This window comes from Accipiter gentilis, chromosome 27, assembly GCF_929443795.1.
Source record: "Accipiter gentilis chromosome 27, bAccGen1.1, whole genome shotgun sequence".
In the NCBI taxonomy this organism is placed as follows: domain Eukaryota; kingdom Metazoa; phylum Chordata; class Aves; order Accipitriformes; family Accipitridae; genus Astur; species Astur gentilis.
Window position 1 is genome coordinate 5,523,976 of NC_064906.1, and position 17,716 is coordinate 5,541,691.

The 17,716-nt window shown below is 36.9% G+C and overlaps 1 protein-coding gene across 1 annotated transcript in view; it reads right to left on the minus strand.

Annotated features, from left to right (window-relative positions):
• Positions 1-10,926: 10,926 nt before the first annotated feature.
• Positions 10,927-17,716, minus strand: part of CDH19 (cadherin 19) — a 73,382-nt gene continuing 66,592 nt past the window's right edge. The window contains exons 12-13 of the mRNA XM_049830464.1: positions 16,574-16,825; positions 10,927-12,299 (exon numbers count right to left, since the gene is read on the minus strand). Coding sequence (XP_049686421.1) covers positions 11,809-12,299; positions 16,574-16,825 — 743 coding nt within the window. The 3' untranslated portion in view covers positions 10,927-11,808. The remainder of the gene's footprint in view (positions 12,300-16,573; positions 16,826-17,716) is intronic.

Genomic DNA, 17,716 nt, shown 5'->3' on the forward strand with positions numbered 1-17,716 from the left:
AAGAAAAAGAAAGAAAGAAAATTAAAAAGAACCACAATAATCAGCATTTAAGTTAATATAGGAGCATGAAAGGATGTATATAATCATCTACTTAGTGGAAGCTGCTTGTGCAGTAATTCTCAGTAAGCATTGGCTCTTCAGGTCTCTTGTAAAGTAATAAAAAATCACTACTTAAATAGGCGAAAAACTATTTTCTGCAATCAGCAGAAAAATAAATAAATAAATAAATAAACAAACCCAGCAGACCTAGCTATAGTTCATTAGGATCATCTCAATAACTTTGCAAAATAAGTTCAGTTGACGAGAGCTTTCAACACTGCAAATAGCATACTGCAATGAAGACATATTAGAGTAATGGTTCAAAACCCAAGAGCTTAGTCCTACTGCTTTATTCTGATATTTTGCAATGAGGTGCAGAAAGCTAATAGACAACTGATAAGGTTCTTAATAAAGTTTTTGTCTAGTCCGGCAGTGCAGAATAGCACTAATATAAAAGTGTTGGGCAAACATTTTCAGAATTGTTTCAATAGTGTAACAGCCTATAAAACTGCTCAGTGTTAAAGCATATGAATACAGTCTTAATGCGCCCGTGTGCTTCTACAGGCGCTCCGAATTTCCAGCAGTGTAACTGTTTAGTGATTTTTTTTGCCATCCATTAGTCTAAGCAAACCTTCGTGAAACATTACCACCAGTAAATAGCTCCAGATTAAAAAAACCCACACCATAAATATCCCCACAATGACATTATTTTAAGGACTTTTCTACTATGGTTTCTCTCTGTATGGATGATTGATTGGTCCAAGGTGAGAATCCTGTCTCAGTAAGAACAAAAATACCTACTGAGAAAATCAGTAGTCACTTTATTTTCTACTTGTTTTGCATAGGATAGGGTTAAGTATGCACTGGAGTTTCAGCATATCAATTTCAGGTGGTAGGGATTTGGAACATGTGTTGTAAATTGGATAATTAGCGCTTTTTTTGATGAGGAAGTATGCACAGTATTAAAAAAAGGCATCTGAGACCAGAAGAAGGAAGTTTTTGAAAACTGTAATGTCAGATTGAGCTGGACTGTTGCCTGGAATGTGCTCAAAGATTAACTTAAAGTGTAGACAGCATTGAAGAAAATAGTTGTTCTATCAGAAAATGATGTTTTCTTATATTTACACTGTTGCCACATATGTACTTTTGAAAACTCAGAGGATGGATCAGAGGTATAGCATCATTTTAAAACAATCGCAGAGGAAAGAAAATTGATATTTGTATCTCAGATTAATCTCTAAAGCTTACCTTTCAATGGCTTTTCAAGATCTGTAAAAGACTTTTTGTTTGTTTGTTTTTACTTTTTGTTAGCAAAGATGATTTGTGACTGAATTTCTGATTTTTGTTTTGTTTTGACTTTTGTTTTCTTTCTTGTACTCCCATATTCTTCTCTAAGGTGCAGGCTATAGGGGTTCCCTTCAGCAGCTACTATGAGAGATAGTAGTAAGGAGGCAGGAATACAAAAGGCCTTTCAGGCATACCTGGATTCAATCTAACTTTTTTTAGGGTATGCCAACTTCTGTAAAAATGGCAGGAAATATTAAATCCCCAGGAAGTCAGGCGATTCTTATATGTTTTATTGCTTCTAACTGATCAAACAAAGAAATAAGCAAGAATTGTTGGGTTTTAGGACAATGTTATTTATCTAAGAAAACAGAGTTTGTCTGCTTTGTCAACCTACATATGCATATTACAGTGTTGGCAAACAGTTGTTTACACCTCTTAAATCATCAAAAAAAACCCAAACAGAAAGCCTATACTTTGAGCTCATCTGTGTACTAATAGCTTTCTAGATAAGCAGATGGTTATGCTACTTATTTCATACCTTTCCTTTCTCCCAGCTAGAACATTTCTGGATGTAACTATTACATTTGGTGAAAATTATCGCTAAAGTTAAATTGGCTAACATGTTGCTTTCCCTTCTGAGTTAGCTAAGCAAAAGACATAACAGTGAGTATCATATTAGCATGTGAAACTCCACGCTTAAACAGCTGCTACATCTTCCAGTTTACTAGTGGTATTTGGACACCTCTTGTTTTGGTTGTTTCAATTTTTTATTTAAATCTTGACAAATTGATTCTATCATTCATAAGTGACCCTTGTCAGAGCAGGACGCCTACGAACAGTCAGAGTAACATTTCCCCACCATTTCAGCATATTGCTGCCCGTGCCGCTAGTGTCATCAGGTACCTTTTGAGGGCACCCTTACCCTTCAGCATATTAAATGTTCCTCCCAGTTTGGTGCTGTCCATAAACTTGCTGAAGGTGTGCTCCCTTCCATTGCTTAGGGAATTGTTGAAGACTATAAGCAGTATTAAGCTCAGTAACAACCTCTAAGGAACGCCGCTAGACTGGACACTGGTGAAATGTAAGCCACAACCCATGGAGCCCAGTGTTCTAGCCGGTTTCTCACCCACATTGTAGTCCACCCATCCAACAATACTGATCTTTTCCTACTTCAGGTAGAGTACCTCCTAGCCAGCCCGTGGGATTAGTACTGTAACTGGCCTATTCAATTCGTACATCAAACTGCTGTCACCTGACATGCCAGAAAATCTTGGATTGCTTGCACCCTACTGTGTTGCTCTCCAAGCAGATGTTGGGGTGGTTGGGGTCCACTATAAGAACCAATGGGATTTCTGTCTTTTTTTTTTTTTTTTTTTCCTGGGCAAACTGGCATGAAGATTTCATTATCTTTTCCTTAAACAATTCCTGTAGACAAGGAATATACATTCTTTTAAACTGTCAGACTTCAACTGTCAAATTATTTAAAATGAAAATTGTAGTAATAATAAAAACCAACAGGAATATGAGATCAGATCATCTGTATGTAACCATTCTGGTTCTATCTACCTCAGAAACATCTTTCCCATTATTAACTCCCTAGTAAGGGTTACAAAATGCTTCCCAGCACACTACTGAGAGCTTAAGAGCTACAGTAAAATATCTATAACATCACACTAAGAGAAAAAGATGTTGGAAAGCATCTCTGATGTCCCAGGTCTCTGCAATAGCAGGAATGTTGTTAGGTGTCTATAAGGGTATTTTGTGCCCTGTGAAGGGAAAATAAAGGTCCAAATACTTCTTTTATTACAGGTTAAGTTGTAGAATTCCTGGTAAGATCCATTTCTGATTGTGTTTCAAACTACATTCCATACATTCCACAGTGGCATTTCTACTTGCTTGCTGAGTTTTTGGTTCCCTCCTGATCTTTTCCTTTTTTTCTTTTTTTTCATTTTTTTTTTTTTAAAAAAGGAGCACACAAAAAAAAAACATCAAGAAAATGCTCAGAGCAAAAAATGCATACCTGTCAGAATCCTACAAACCAGTAAATCAATGAGGAGGAGAAACATGGAAAGCTGAAATTTATCTGTATAATCTTTGGAGTAAACCAAAAAAGTGTGAATTTTACAAGGAATGTCAGGAATAGTTAATTTATGTCCTGGACACTGCAAAGGAGAGTTAGAAAGGTGGTACAAAGTAGATGCAATTTTCAGTGTCCAGAAGTATAATTCCTTTCCATTTACCCTGCTACTCAGTCCTAATCCATGATATCAACATCACTAACAGTCTACTTCATCCCCAAGGAATCAAGTGGGACTCCACAGTGGCCTGCTACAATGGCTATTTGGTGCATTTTAATTGTCCCCACAATGACTTGCATTATAAAGTTCTTCTCCTGGACAGCAAAAAAAAAAAAAAAAAGCAAAGAAGAAAGTATCAGCCAAGTAGATTCTTCTTTGGATTTCTGCTGTTTCAAAACTTTGCAAGTTTATAGCTGAAGCATTCACTTTGTGGATCTTTTTTAGAAGATTCGCTCCCTAACCATGAGGTCCTTGTTGTCCCTACCACTCTCCAGTAACAATGGAAAATAAATATTACAATCCTGTTGCAATAACTATTGCAGACTGCTTATGGTTTGTTGGTTGATTGGTTGGTTGGTTGGTTGGTTGGTAGGCTGGGGTTCTTTAGTGAATCTGAACCATCTAGCACATAGGAGCACTTAGATAGCAGAAGGCTGAGGAACTTTTTAGCTGCAGGCAAGGACCTGCAAACCAAAATATGTGGTGAACAGTCAGGAATTTCCTATTGCAAATATAACCTGAAGAAATAGCAAGGATGAAAACACATTTCTGGCAAATGTTTTAAAATTATATTTGTTCTAATGTTGGTTGCTTTTTCTCTGGCAACTCAGACCAACAGAAATGTCAGGGTTCTCCTCTCCTTCTTTCAGAGGTGATTACTCTTCCAGAAATACCTGAAATTGTAGGCGACAGTTAATTCTCAGATTCTGATTGTGATTTCCCTTTGACAACCTTCAAGGGATTGTAGACTTGTAGGTAGTAAACATGGAGATGCCACTGTTTGTAAAAGGCTTAGTGTCAGGATAACACAGGACTTAGGACCTGCCAGCTATTCTCTGGACTTATCTTGGCCTGGCTGGAGATATGTTTTGGCTTGTTTAATGATAAAAGGAATTACCTAATGATCAGGTGACTATTATCTAATTAATTTTAGCTTTGCTTAGCTTTGTATAATTGTATGGTGTGACTATATATATCTATTTATCTATTTTTGTATTTAATTATGTGAGAGAGTTATTTGCTGTAGAATGTACCTTAGAATAAAATGCAGCATAGAATAAAGCACAGAATGGGAAGACACTTTGAAAGTATTGGCCCAGGACGCTGCTGTTGGCACAGGATGCTAGGAGGTACAAAGAGCTTAGCAGTGCTGGTCACCAAAGGGATGCAATATTGGGAGCTGGGTAAAATGAGCATTAGAACAAAGAAGTATTCAGCCTATGTAAAACAACCCATATAAAGTATATTCATACCTGTAGACCAACGAAGAAAGATTAAGGTGTAAAGAATGTTAGCAAACATATAAAAATGCCCCCAAGCAAATGTTGGAGCAAGGAGTAAGACATGACCAACATCAGTGTTGCACTCTTCCTGGCAAAGGACTTGGGATATTGATGACTTGAAGCCTTACGAGCATGAGCATAAAAACAGAAAAAAAAGGAGTAGAGAGGAAAAAGTTTGATTTGAACTATAAGTTTTAACAACGGGACTAGTAATAACTTTAATCAGACTAACAGTAAATTCTTACCTTTGAATATAACTGTATCTCTATAACAAGATATTGTGTCTAACAAGTTGGTGGGTGTTCAAGCAACCTACCCTGCAACCTGGCTGCAAGTAATTGGTAACAAGTCAATGGTGATTTCCTTCAACGCTTCAACTCTCTTTTATCTAATTTCCATTTGCTTCACCACAATTAACTGTGAATCTTAGTCATAGACTGTTACTTACAAAACTCCTATCAAAGAACATTGTGAGAGACCTGCGTTTGCTAAGGCTTTCTGTTTCTTTTAAGGCACAGCAGGGCAAAGGTGCGTCTAGGTAAGTTATATACCAGGGAGAGGATAAGATAAAGTGTTTCCCTGAGATGTACTCTTCACTTGTTTGTTGTTTTGTTTGGTTTTTTTTAAAGCTACTTATGGTCTAGTTTACATTGGGAAAAAGCATCATAAACAAAAATCTAGCAGTTGCATTACTTTAATCTGCTTTGACAATGGTCACATGCAAAAAGTTGTTCAAAATGACCTACAAAACTGGAACAGACCAACTCAGGTGAACATAACATTTTTATTTTAAATGACTTTGTTATTCACCAAGAAAGCACAAGCAGAGCTGCAAAAACTTAACTGTAGTCCAGGGAGCTGAGCAGCGGACTGAATATTTCAGGATCTACAACTTGTATCAGCTCAGGAGCTGACCAGCTACATGACCTCCCTCAGCCTGGATTTCATGTCTTTTTCTCTGCATTTCCTGATATTTGCGATTGCAAAATAGTTATGTCCACAAGGAGCTGACTTGGAAACCTTTAGCTGTTAGTAGAATACCATAAAACAATAATAACCATTCAAGACCGACAGGAACTATTGTCAAAGAAAAGATTTTATCAGGTTTTTAAAAATAAACCCAAATGTACGTGAAGGTAAGAAGACAAAGCAGAATCCTTACACCCCTATCAGGATGGGGAAAGCAGATGAATCTTTGGGGGTGATTCATTAGTGGCTTGGAGTACTCAGTGACATGAAGGAGACGTACTAGGAGGAGTTTTGCTACAGAAGGTCTACCATGCCTGAGTCAGTCTCATAAGTAAGGATGCTTCTGTCATTTTGCAGTCTCGGAGAGTGTCCAGCCTGCCCTGAACTTCTGGGATGTCCGAGGGACTGGCAGCACAGGATGGGAAGGAAGTTAAATAATTTACACCAATTTTTAGGTGGCTAAGTTTGGGTGAGATGAACTGCTGTGGAAATGCTTTTAGAAGCTAACTGGGATGATTTCATACTCAGTGATGGCAAAAGCGGGGTAAGATTTTTGTGAGAATAAGCTTCTTCGACAACAAGAACCTAGATAAATATTACTAAAGACACTGTAATCTTTAAGAATTCTCATAAAATATTTGTAAAGTCATTGTAATGATATTTTGAATTCATAAGTGATGTAAGTAAATTGGCATTTGCAACCAATGAAATGAGGCTCACCAAATATATAATGAAATGTGTGCATATTGAGTTAGACTGTTGACTCTATAAAAGCAGATGTTTAAGGATAACTTCTTTTATCAGCTCTTTTACATCTGTTGGACACCTTCTCTGGCCTTGCCAAAGAGGTTGTATGCATGGAATAAATAATAAATTTGTAACGATATTTTGTCCTATGAAAATGTTTTAATAATAATTAATACTGGAACTACCTCTGCAGTACAGTTTAAATGAATGTATGACTTTCAGAAACAATATTGGTGTGGCTGGTCAGAGTGCAACAAAAGATAATGAGCTGTCAAGTAATTAAACAGTGAGGTAATCTATCCTCAATCTAATTTCATGGTCAACATTTTCTTTTGTCTATTGTATTGTCTAGTACAGCTTTTGTTCATATTTGATTTTTTTTTTTTGGCTTTGCGGGGCTGAATCTTGTTGGCAGTTCATAGTTATTTTAGCAGATAGAATATCCTTGTCCTGTTTAATTACTCTACTGGATAAATGCCCAGTATAATAGCAGATTTTTTTTTAAGAACTATTTCCAGAGTGGATGATCTTTATTTCTGCCATTACTTTTTATCCATTTTCTGTTCTCCAGTCTTCAAGGCCATCCAGTTCTTGCTCATAACTCAGGTATCCTCAATATTAATAATGGGGGATAGTTTTGACATTTGTAAGTCCAACATACAGAGTCAGTATATAAAAAATTCTTATTCCAGCTCCTAAGCTACTGAAACAGTTGTCTGAGACACACTTTCTAAAGTCTCTTTTCAGAGGAATTTGTGATGATAGAGATCAATTTACTCATAACAGTGTCAGAAGGGATGCATCATATATCTTTGGGCAGGTTTGCACCCTTTTAAACTTTAATCCAATAACTTCTGTTGTATCTTTTTGGTCAGATATATGTATGCAGATGTTATTGTTTCTCTGCAAACCAATCCTATTTGAACCTCCACATGTGGGGTATTGTTTAAATTAAAAACTTCGATATTATTAAAGCATTTCCTAAATCACAATTAAAATGTTTGTGGAATTAAAGTCATTGATATCCTGGTCTGGTTCCTGCTATTGGAGAGTTTTGTGAAGTACTAATGGTTTCTAATTGTATTTATTAATATTTGCTCTTAATGCCTTTTATCTAACTGCCTTTGCTGGCAGATATCCTCTTGAGTATTATGCACATTTCTGCTTATTGCTATTATCTATTTGCTGTGGGTAAAGTTTTTCATACTGACCTAAGCACTCTTTCTGTATGTATGTTTTATCCTTCTGTGCACTATAAGTAAATCTTACTGTTCCTTGGACTCTGTATATGAGACATAAGGCTGATACAGACCCATGTATGAAGAATATTTTTCTTTTCTGAATAAATATGAGACCATCCAAATTACTATTGTAAAAAGTGTCAACTTTTTTAATAAACATTAATGCAATTTATTTTTCTTTATAGAATATAGGTTTACTAATTTTCTGGTAGAGAAATCTTACAGACTTTACTAATAGCTACTGGGTTTTTTTGTATAAATTCTATTCTATTTGTTCATATTCTGGATCAAGGGTAAAATGTATTCTTTGCCAAAATGTAAAATCACATAATCTTCAACTTCTACTCCTCAGAGAGCATATATTAGATCTGACTTTGAAGCATAAAATGCACACTGTCTTTTAAAAAATATTTTTACTCTCATCTGACAGGGTTACCCCATACAATTAAGAATAAGTGTTATGACAACCACATTTCCAATGCAAATTTTGAAAGCAAAGCTAGAAGTGTAATGACAGTATCTATGAGGAAATGCAGTAGGAAAATTCTGTGAATTAAAGACTAAGATTATCCTCAGTGGCAAGCAGGATTGCTTCTCAGTGTTATGATAAAAAAAAACCCCTACGTTGTGATATACAAAATGAAAATCAAATTAAAGCATTTTATTTTGGGTGAATGGATAAACAAAATAGCCTTTTCCAGTCACAACAATGGGTCTGAAGCTGCAATGTGCTGTCAAGTGATTTTGTTCTTTTGTTTTTTAACTTCAAACATCTGAATGTTAAGCATTTATTAATATATGCATAGTCTTCATTTCCTTGGCTTTTAAATAAAAGGAATAACACAACACACTGAATCCCTATGAGTGAGGACTGGAACAGGAAGCCAATCTTTTGTCAGGTATTTCACCAGTTCTTAACCTGTCTCATTACCATGTTAGAGAAAAAGAAATATACAGGAACATCTCTTTAAAGCAGTGTGTGTGATCATACTTCCTTTGACCAGGCAATAAGTCTTCCTCATATTCCCTCAGGCAGGTCATGAACAGCTGAATATTTATTTACCATTTGGTACCATACTTGCACTCTTTGCTTCAGCCAACAGCATAACTAGTTCTAGCTACTAAGGAGTTTTAAAAGATGAAGGTAACAGAGGATTCTCTTGGAACAACCGTTCTACAGTTTAATAGATCTCATCATCAGGAACTCTGGCTTATAATTTATGCTTTATTAATTTCATACTATTAATTATTGTGATATCTCTTATGTGTTTAATTTGGCTTCCTCAGAATGTTTACTTCCTTCAGATAAGCAGACACTTCCACAAAACCTTTTTGCAGACATTGTTCAGCTAAATTAAACACAGTATATTAAAAGAAGTGTGAAGTTACTAGGTCAGTTCAGTGATTCTTTTCTCACATGTGGAAATAAATTGGCAGGTTTGACTTAGATTGAATACCAGGAGCCTAATAAGATGTGGCCCAGTAACAGCTAGGAATAACTTCTTACTTTGGAGCAAAACACTCCCTTTCTCTGCTGGGCAAACACCATCTTATGTCTTTCCAGCTAACGATCATTTAAGATCCATTGTCAGCCATTATTCTTTTTCATATAGAAGTTACTGACAACGGCATGCCGTGGTTACAAAAATTACATGACAGTGGTATGCACTGGTTACAAAAATTATTTATTGCTAAAGTTTCTTACAGTAAAAAGAGGAAATTACAAGTGCAAATATGGTTGAGTGTTCAAGGCTATTTCCCCACATAAATGGACAAAATCTCTGGATTGAGAAAAGATCAGACATTGTTATACTTTTTGTACTAAATACAGCCTGAAAACATGAGGAATTCTATTAATGCCACTGGGGCCATCTGTGGAATAAGGATTTGCTTAGGGTATAACTTGCATAAATCTATAGACCTAATCCTAAAAATGTACTTTTCACCATCTCCAACAAACAGCGCACATATAGGTGTTCTCCCTTTCTCTATTCCTCTCCATGGAGAAAATTACTAATATATACAATATTAACTCAGAAAAAAGTTATTTTGTCACATCTGTTTGAGAGCCATTGAACTCAAACGTTAGAGTCATTAGTACAATGTTTTCACTTGTGCATCTTTTAAAGCTGTTTTGTAGCTGCTCATTCAGACTGGCGTCCTAGCATGAGACTGGCGAGAACCAATTTTTCCTTATGAAGCAGATGCTGCTTCATCTGTGCCTGGTCAGATGATCTGCCCTGCATTTTTCCAGCTATGAATATCATGAATAATGTTTCTGCCCTTACGAGACCTCGCATTGGAAATCTCTCCTGATTTTCAAACTCCTCCACATGTTTTATTTTTAGCTGGCAGGAATTTAAACTCTGGACTGGCACCTTTACCCTAAGCCTACATGCTTTGGTTTTCTTCATTGAACAGCAATTGTAGCAAACATTGCAGACCTTGTATGTTACATGCTTTTTTTTGTTTGTTTCTTGTTTTTTTTGTGTTTTATTATTATTATTATTATTTTTCTTGCATAAGCTTTGTCCAGCACTCTGTAATTCAGTAGCACTTACCCAAAATCTTATTTAAAAAAAAGGGTGGGGGGGGGGGGGGGTGGGGGGGGGGGGGAAAAATGTTGCATAATTTTCTTTATCCTGATGCCAGCTTTTAGGTGTGGAAATGTATCAGTTGATTACATGATGTAATTTCTGTAAAATAAGTACCTGATGGAAGAGAGGTGAGTAAAAAACAGGCAGGTTGCTTTTTCCAGGCAGACCATTTTGAACATATTTGATGACCCTTAGATCCAAAATTGCTGCTGGGTAGTGGTATAAGTAAGAGCAAAGAAATACTCTGAGACAGCTTTATATTCATTATGGGATATTTGGAAAAAATACCGTGGGAAATTAATTTTGAAGTCTGACTTGAGTCTTGCAGAATGATTCAAGATCATTTTCAGAAGTGGATTAACATTAAAAAATTTTATTATCTTATTATCTAATGTTATACATAAAGTTTTATAACCATCAGCTTAGCATTTTAAAGATTCTTAATATTGTTATAATAAAACTGACTACTGCAGATAATTTTATATTCCATAATAAAAAAATAAATCTGTGCTGGTAAATCAGTCATCCTTTAAACTCTTAATAAAAGGAAAAATGCCTGTATTTGGATAGCATTTTGTTCTAAGTACAGTAATATATAATGTGGACAATTGCAGTATTTACATTGAACACTGGTTCTAACTTAACTGATTTCTTTTCTTCTATCTTATTTGCTAAATTAAGTATTGGTTTATACATTTTCCAATAGCTTCATTAAAAACTAAAATGGCAGCAAATACTTGCTGATGCTGTAATAGGTCTTTATTTTTACACTGATAGGAAAAGACATTCGTTTTAGTTTTATCATCCTAAGAACAATAAATAGATGATTCTGTGAGCACTTCTGACAATTGTATTAGAATATCTAGCGTCTACTTTTTCATGCAAGTACATTTATATAATGAAGCATTGTACAAATACGCATGTTTAACTTCGGTTAATGAATATCTTCAACTGCAACAGCAAAAGTCTGTCTTAACTTTGGAAACAGTTTAAAGCTTATGGATGATGGAATATTTACTATATCCATTTATGGCTTCTACTCCTCCTTTTGTACTCACAGTACCCAGGTTTTCAATATCCAGAAGAGAGCCTAGATATCCAAAGCAGCACAATTTGCATTCAGGCACCTAAATAGCCACGAGATTTTCAAACGGGAGGCTCCCTCACCTCACGACATGCCTGGTGTGATTTTTCAAAAGATCTCTACATCCAAGACTACCCAGAAAAACACCCAACCTTGGGCTTCTATTTTTCATGCTTAGATGTGGGGTGATCTCCTTTTTTAAAAATGTACAGTTGGTTTTGGTTGCTGAGATTTAGGAAAATAAAACAACAAAGCGAAGAGTAACTAATCCCCCCCACTTCTATGGGAGGTGTACATGCCTGCAAGCCATTTAAAGGGAGGTCCCCAGTCTGTAAGGTAGTCGTAACTCTGGTCCGCATCCGATGTGTGTGAACCTAAAGAGCTGAGGGATCCTGCCGAAGAGCCGGTCCCCTCAAATGCATAGGTCTGGAGTGAGTCATACGGAGGAGCGCTAGGATCTGCGTTCGCCTCTTCAAGCTTTTCTGAAATGAATTGCCTGAAGATTGTGCTGTCAGGGCCGACCTGCAGAGACTGTCTGTAGAGGCTGTGGATTTCTGCGGTGACGTTCTTCCGAGGTTTGTGTGTTCGCATGACGGTGCGGGTCCTCAGTGCTGAAATATCAAAGGCTTCTGTGTCCTCCTCGCCACCTCCTTCATCGTCATACCTGACAATGTTTTCTCTGAATTCTTCCATTTTCTCTGAAAAGGGAGACTTCTTCCTCTGCTGCCTTATGGCTACAATTGCCAAAAAGAACACTGACAAAAAAAGGAAAAGGAAAAGGAAAAGGAAAAGGAAAAGGGAAAGGAAAAGGGAAAGGGAAAGGGAAAGGAAAGGAAAGGAAAGGAAAGGAAAGGAAAGGAAAGGAAAGGAAAGGAAAGGAAAGGAAAGGAAAGGAAAGGAAAGGAAAAGGAAAGGAAAGGAAAAGGAAAGGAAAGGAAAGGGAAAAAAAATAAACAGAACCAGAGACTTTGAATGTGCTTGGAAAGACTTAAAAAAATGGTAACATTTCTTAATGTCAATGCTATTGCAATGTCAAGCTACCTTAACACATTTATAGAGCTGTAATTTTTATGGATTTTACAGGTTTGAAATGAGCATAGCATGTGGTGGGAAAATGGCTACAAAGGGACTTATAAAATAGGTGAATGAAATGGAGCAGTTCTTTTGGTAGATGGGAGTTTGAAACTGATGGAAACACGAGTTATGCTTTTTGAAACTGCTTTGGTTTATCACATAATATATCAAATTCACATTCAAAATTCAAATTCTTAATCTCTCAGTCTCTCTCAGATCAAAGCCCCAGGAAAATCAAATGGAAAATGAGGCAATGAGCAAGATATCCTCCTCAGCTGGTTGAACCATTCAATTCCATAGACTATGCAGGGTGTGGCTCAATTATTTCCGTGATGCTGGTTTGGAAATTTGAAGACTATCACTAAATTTTGTGTGATCTTGTAGCAGTACTTACTAGCAAGTAAGTATGAATCAGAGCAGCTTGTTTCTCTCATACATGAAAACTTTTTAAAATTTTATTTTAAAGCATTATTTTTTGATCCTACCTCATTTCATTTTTAGCTGAATGATCCTTTTGAAATAGTCTATGACATTCACAGAGATTAATGATTTCAGTTTTTAACTAAATCTTACTGAAGTTTTATCTCATAAGTAAGTAGTTTGTGGACTGTAATTTTTCACTCAGGACATAACAAGATACAACTACCAACAATAACAGGATTTTACCTCACTTAGGGATATGAGGGACCTGAAGTAGTTCTTTGTTTCTACATATTTACTGTATACAATTTTATTTGACTGGGAGATACCAACCCCAAACTTGAAAGCACTGGAAACAAGAATTTCTACAATGTTATTATATGTTTACAAACCCCTGATAGTTTCAACTCTCCGAACCCTTTGCATGGTGAACTCTTCTAATGGTGCACACAATGGTAGAGGAAAATGGAAAAAAAATCAAACTTTTGGTTTCCGATATGTGGCAAACATATTATGTATAGAACCTTTTATTATTTAATTTTAAATAATCACAAAAATACATTTGAAGTTTTAGTGCATTTAAAATATGTGTGTCTTTAAAGAGCGTGGCAGATTAGTTTCTTTTTCTTTCTCATTAATATATTTATCTGTATCCCTGCTTTGAGTTTTGTGGTACGCATAGGCCCAGGAGACACCAAGGGTGTATTCCATCTGGAGAGAGGACCTTGGTGAATAATTCCACTGATGGCCTGGATAATGCAGTGATATAGTTTGCCTGATCCTCAGTCCTGTAAGTGCATGCCACAAAGTGACCAGGTTCCAATAGCCTGCGACAATCACAGAAAATTTGAAAAGCACGCTGGCCCTCCTGTAAGCTCACACTGACTGCCAGGTCTAAGGCAGGGACTTCAGTCAGGGGGGCTGCTTCTGCTTTCCCATGCCACTACTGAAGGTTGCCTGGGGCAAGGAAGGCTCAGATTGAAATAAGGTGACTCTGGGAGTGCAGGCAAGTCTAGAAACCACAAATCCCATCTCATGTACCTGTTTTCTCTGTTGGAAACCAGGAGATGGAAGTAGGGGAACTGGTGCAATCCTTGGACTTCACTATGGAGTCAAGAAATGGTTAGTGTCTGGCCAAGAGTACTCCCATCTAGACACAATAATTATAAGGTACCCTTCCATTGTTTTCATCCTTGACCTATCTATTCAGTGTGTTCACAGGGATAAATAAAAACACGTGTATTTTTTTGTAGGCCATTCTGTTTCTGCAGTTTCCTGCATGCCACCTAATTTTAAGACCCCAAAGGCATTTGAAGATGCTGGCTTATAATTAACAGGTACACGTGCTGCTTCTGGACATCTCCTTTATCTACATGGGACTAAATTATAGGGTTCCATTTGAGGAGAAATCTCAAGGAGTTCTCACCAAGAGATTCAGTCAGGAGGTGAAAGGTACAACAGGAAATAATTAGAGCCAGTTTCTCTTCCTTGCACTAAGGAAAATATACCATACACCATATACCATACTGGTATTTACCAAAATATACCAAAATATACTTGTGGACAGAATGCAGAATATGGGTCATTTTGAACTTGTCAAATTTCTTTTTTGACTGGTGTAAAGTCAAAATAATTCCATTAGCTTTATTGGACTTGTTTTTCTCGTGTTCTGTTGCTACTTTGGCGGATCAAAACACACCATCAGAATAAAGCTGCAAGCCTTTATTTTCAAGCGTCAGCTTTCTTGTAGTTAATGATGATATGCTTAGTGTTATATGCTGTTATTTATGGACTGGCAGAGGTCATATTGTATAATGAGGGTAGAAAAAATAATGTTCTTTACCTAGATATTCTTCATATGGCAAAAAAGTATGGTTTACATAAAATTGTTTTGTATTTCTTTCGGTAGAGGAGTTTAAAAATACTACTATTTTATTTGCTCTTATTAACAAATACAGTGAGAGAATATTTTTCAACAAACGTTTTTGTTCTTTAAGGCAATGTAATTTCTGTTATTATTACTTCTTTCTTTCTGGACATTATATTTTTGTAGCTAGATATTATGCTGCAGCTTTCTTGTTTTGATTCTGATTATAGTTTTCCTTATTTTTCTTTAGAATTTAGAAAATTTAGAAAATATCTTTGGAAATTTAGAAAAACAATTTATGCTGGGTTTGCACAATTTATAATGATGATTTGATATCACACAGCTTAGTGAAATCCTGATTCTCTGCATTTTCTTACTTTGGCGTTGTTTGTAGTTTCACTAGTGGAAAAATGGTTTTACTAACAGAATCCATCAATTGTTTTGTGACGTTTTTAGATACGACGTTTTATGAAAAATAGTGCTCAATGGCATAATATGGATGTGCCATACTATTCCACAGGCAACAGGGATTTGGAACTCTTTCTCTGTTGCTTTTTTGGCATCAGCCTGAATTTGGTCTCGAGGCCTATGCCCACCACCAGTGACCAAGCTCTAAGGTCAGTCATTTTGCCTTGGAAAACCTACCTGGTTCCAGCACTTCTCTTTCTTTCCTGACCTCAGAAGCTACCATACCTTAACCTCACTAACTCAGGCAGGCACAGAGTTTCAGGATGGATATTTAGCCTTTGGGGAATGATTAGTACGGCGTGCCTGCCGTCACGGTGTGTCAGTATCATCAAAGCACTCATCGAACGTTGCAGGAATACCCTTTTGCTGAAAAAAATGGAAATGCGTTTTAGCTGCAATGGCTGCATGCTTCCCTCGGTGAAGAAGTTGTTTCCCTGAGCGCTGTCACTCCCTTACGTCTTGCAGCAGCCGTAGCCCCACGCAGTGCAGGAGCAGCCAGCCTCGGGTGGCCGGTCCGGTTTCGAGTGCCACGTGCCAGCTGTGTGTGACCCTTCGCAGAAGTACCAGCGCAGCTCCTGTGCATTTAAAACACTCTCAAACCCACTTTTTAGATTCACGAGCTCCCGAATGTAATGGAGGTTAATTTGGTGTCCCGTGAGAGGAAAAAGGAGATGCCCAACGTTTGGAGAAAAGGCTGTCTGCAGATGCCACCTTATTAACCAACAGAGAAAATTCCTGCTTGTTGCTGGAGCTGCTTTCTGAGAGTATCGAATTCTCTTTTTCTTTTTATTACTTTGTATTGATCGTAGCTCTGCATTTGGCATACCTAAGGCAGAATAAGTAGGGTACTGCTCCTTCTAATATATTCCTAGACCAGCCAATTTCCTTGTGTAATGCCGTCTTCAGCTTTACCTGGGCTCAGTACAGACTTTCAACCAATACAGACAAGTAGGACCATGACTCAACTAAAGCCAGCTTTTAGGTCATTGTGTTAGAATTCAGATTTTACTGAAAACTGGGGAGGGGGGGAGAGGGAAGAGGAGGGGAATTGTAGTTAGGAAAACAGAAAAGAAATGAAACATTTGCCTTATTGCATTTTTTCTCAATAGCACAGTGCTTCCAGTCAAGGGACCACATTTTTGTCACTTAATCACGCCTAGTGTAAAAGGAAACAAAGTCATTTCTCTTACTCATACTTACCTAGGAGTATTAGTATGCAAGCCAAAACAGCAACTAAAGCTTCTGTGCTGAGACCCATGGCATACATGAAAGCTCCATAACGACAGTAGAAGGTGTTAACTTCTGTGTCACAGTCGCAGACAGTGACAGTGAGAGTATTTGTGCTTGTCAGCGGTGGCGTTCCATTATCCAGAATTAAGATTGGTAAGTAGAAAGAAAACTGCTCTTGCCTCCTGAAGCCACTTTTTGCTGTGAAAATTCCAGCTGTGTTATCTAGAAGATAAATTATTATGCATGATATGCACTTCTCACTTTTTAACAACAACAATAAAACTCCAGTGGAATCTGACCTATTTAAAAACAATGGTACTGCACGAAGCTACATATTAATAAAGTTAAAAAAGTAAAACCACGCACTGGCATGTGGTGGGTTTTTTGTGTCAATCGTGAATAATTGCATTTATTTTTGACATATGTATTCCACAGGCAATAAAAAAAATTGACCTAGGAGCTCTGTTTTTAAAGTTCAGAGCTAAAAAAAATCCCACTGTGTTCAGTACCTGACACCTGCTTAGACTAACTAATTGGTTCTTAAAATGGTTCCATGTAACCAGCTGCTACCAATCCAGCAGTTCACAGATGAAATATAGACAGTTTACCAATCAAAAGGCTTCAAAAGTGTTTCTGGCAGCACACAGAGAAAGCAGGCAGCAAGGGAAAGAGGAGAAAGCAAGAAAAAAGTCCACTAGAATGGTCTTTTATTTCTTTCCATGACTCAAAAAACTGGAGCTAGCCGAGCCTTTGCTATCTAAATTAGGGAAAAGTTGCTAGAGGCTCTCCCCGCGCTTTGTATTTAGCTATTAGGGTTTAGAAATCAGTTCCACACAAAACCCAGTAAGCAGCTTAAGTTCAGCTCCTGCTGCATATCAACTAATTCAAATCTGAAACTTAGCTTGCCACAAAACAAATTAGCCCTGTCAAAATCTGTGTATAATGGAAAGGAGAAACATCTATAAATGTTGACATGTCAGAATTTTTTATCATGGCAGGATGAATTACTGCATGTGTGTGTACATGTACATAGAAAAAAAAGAGAAAGTATTTCTACCATTATCTGTACGACACATCTATCCAAACAGTCTACTGAAGTTAACTCCCTCACAT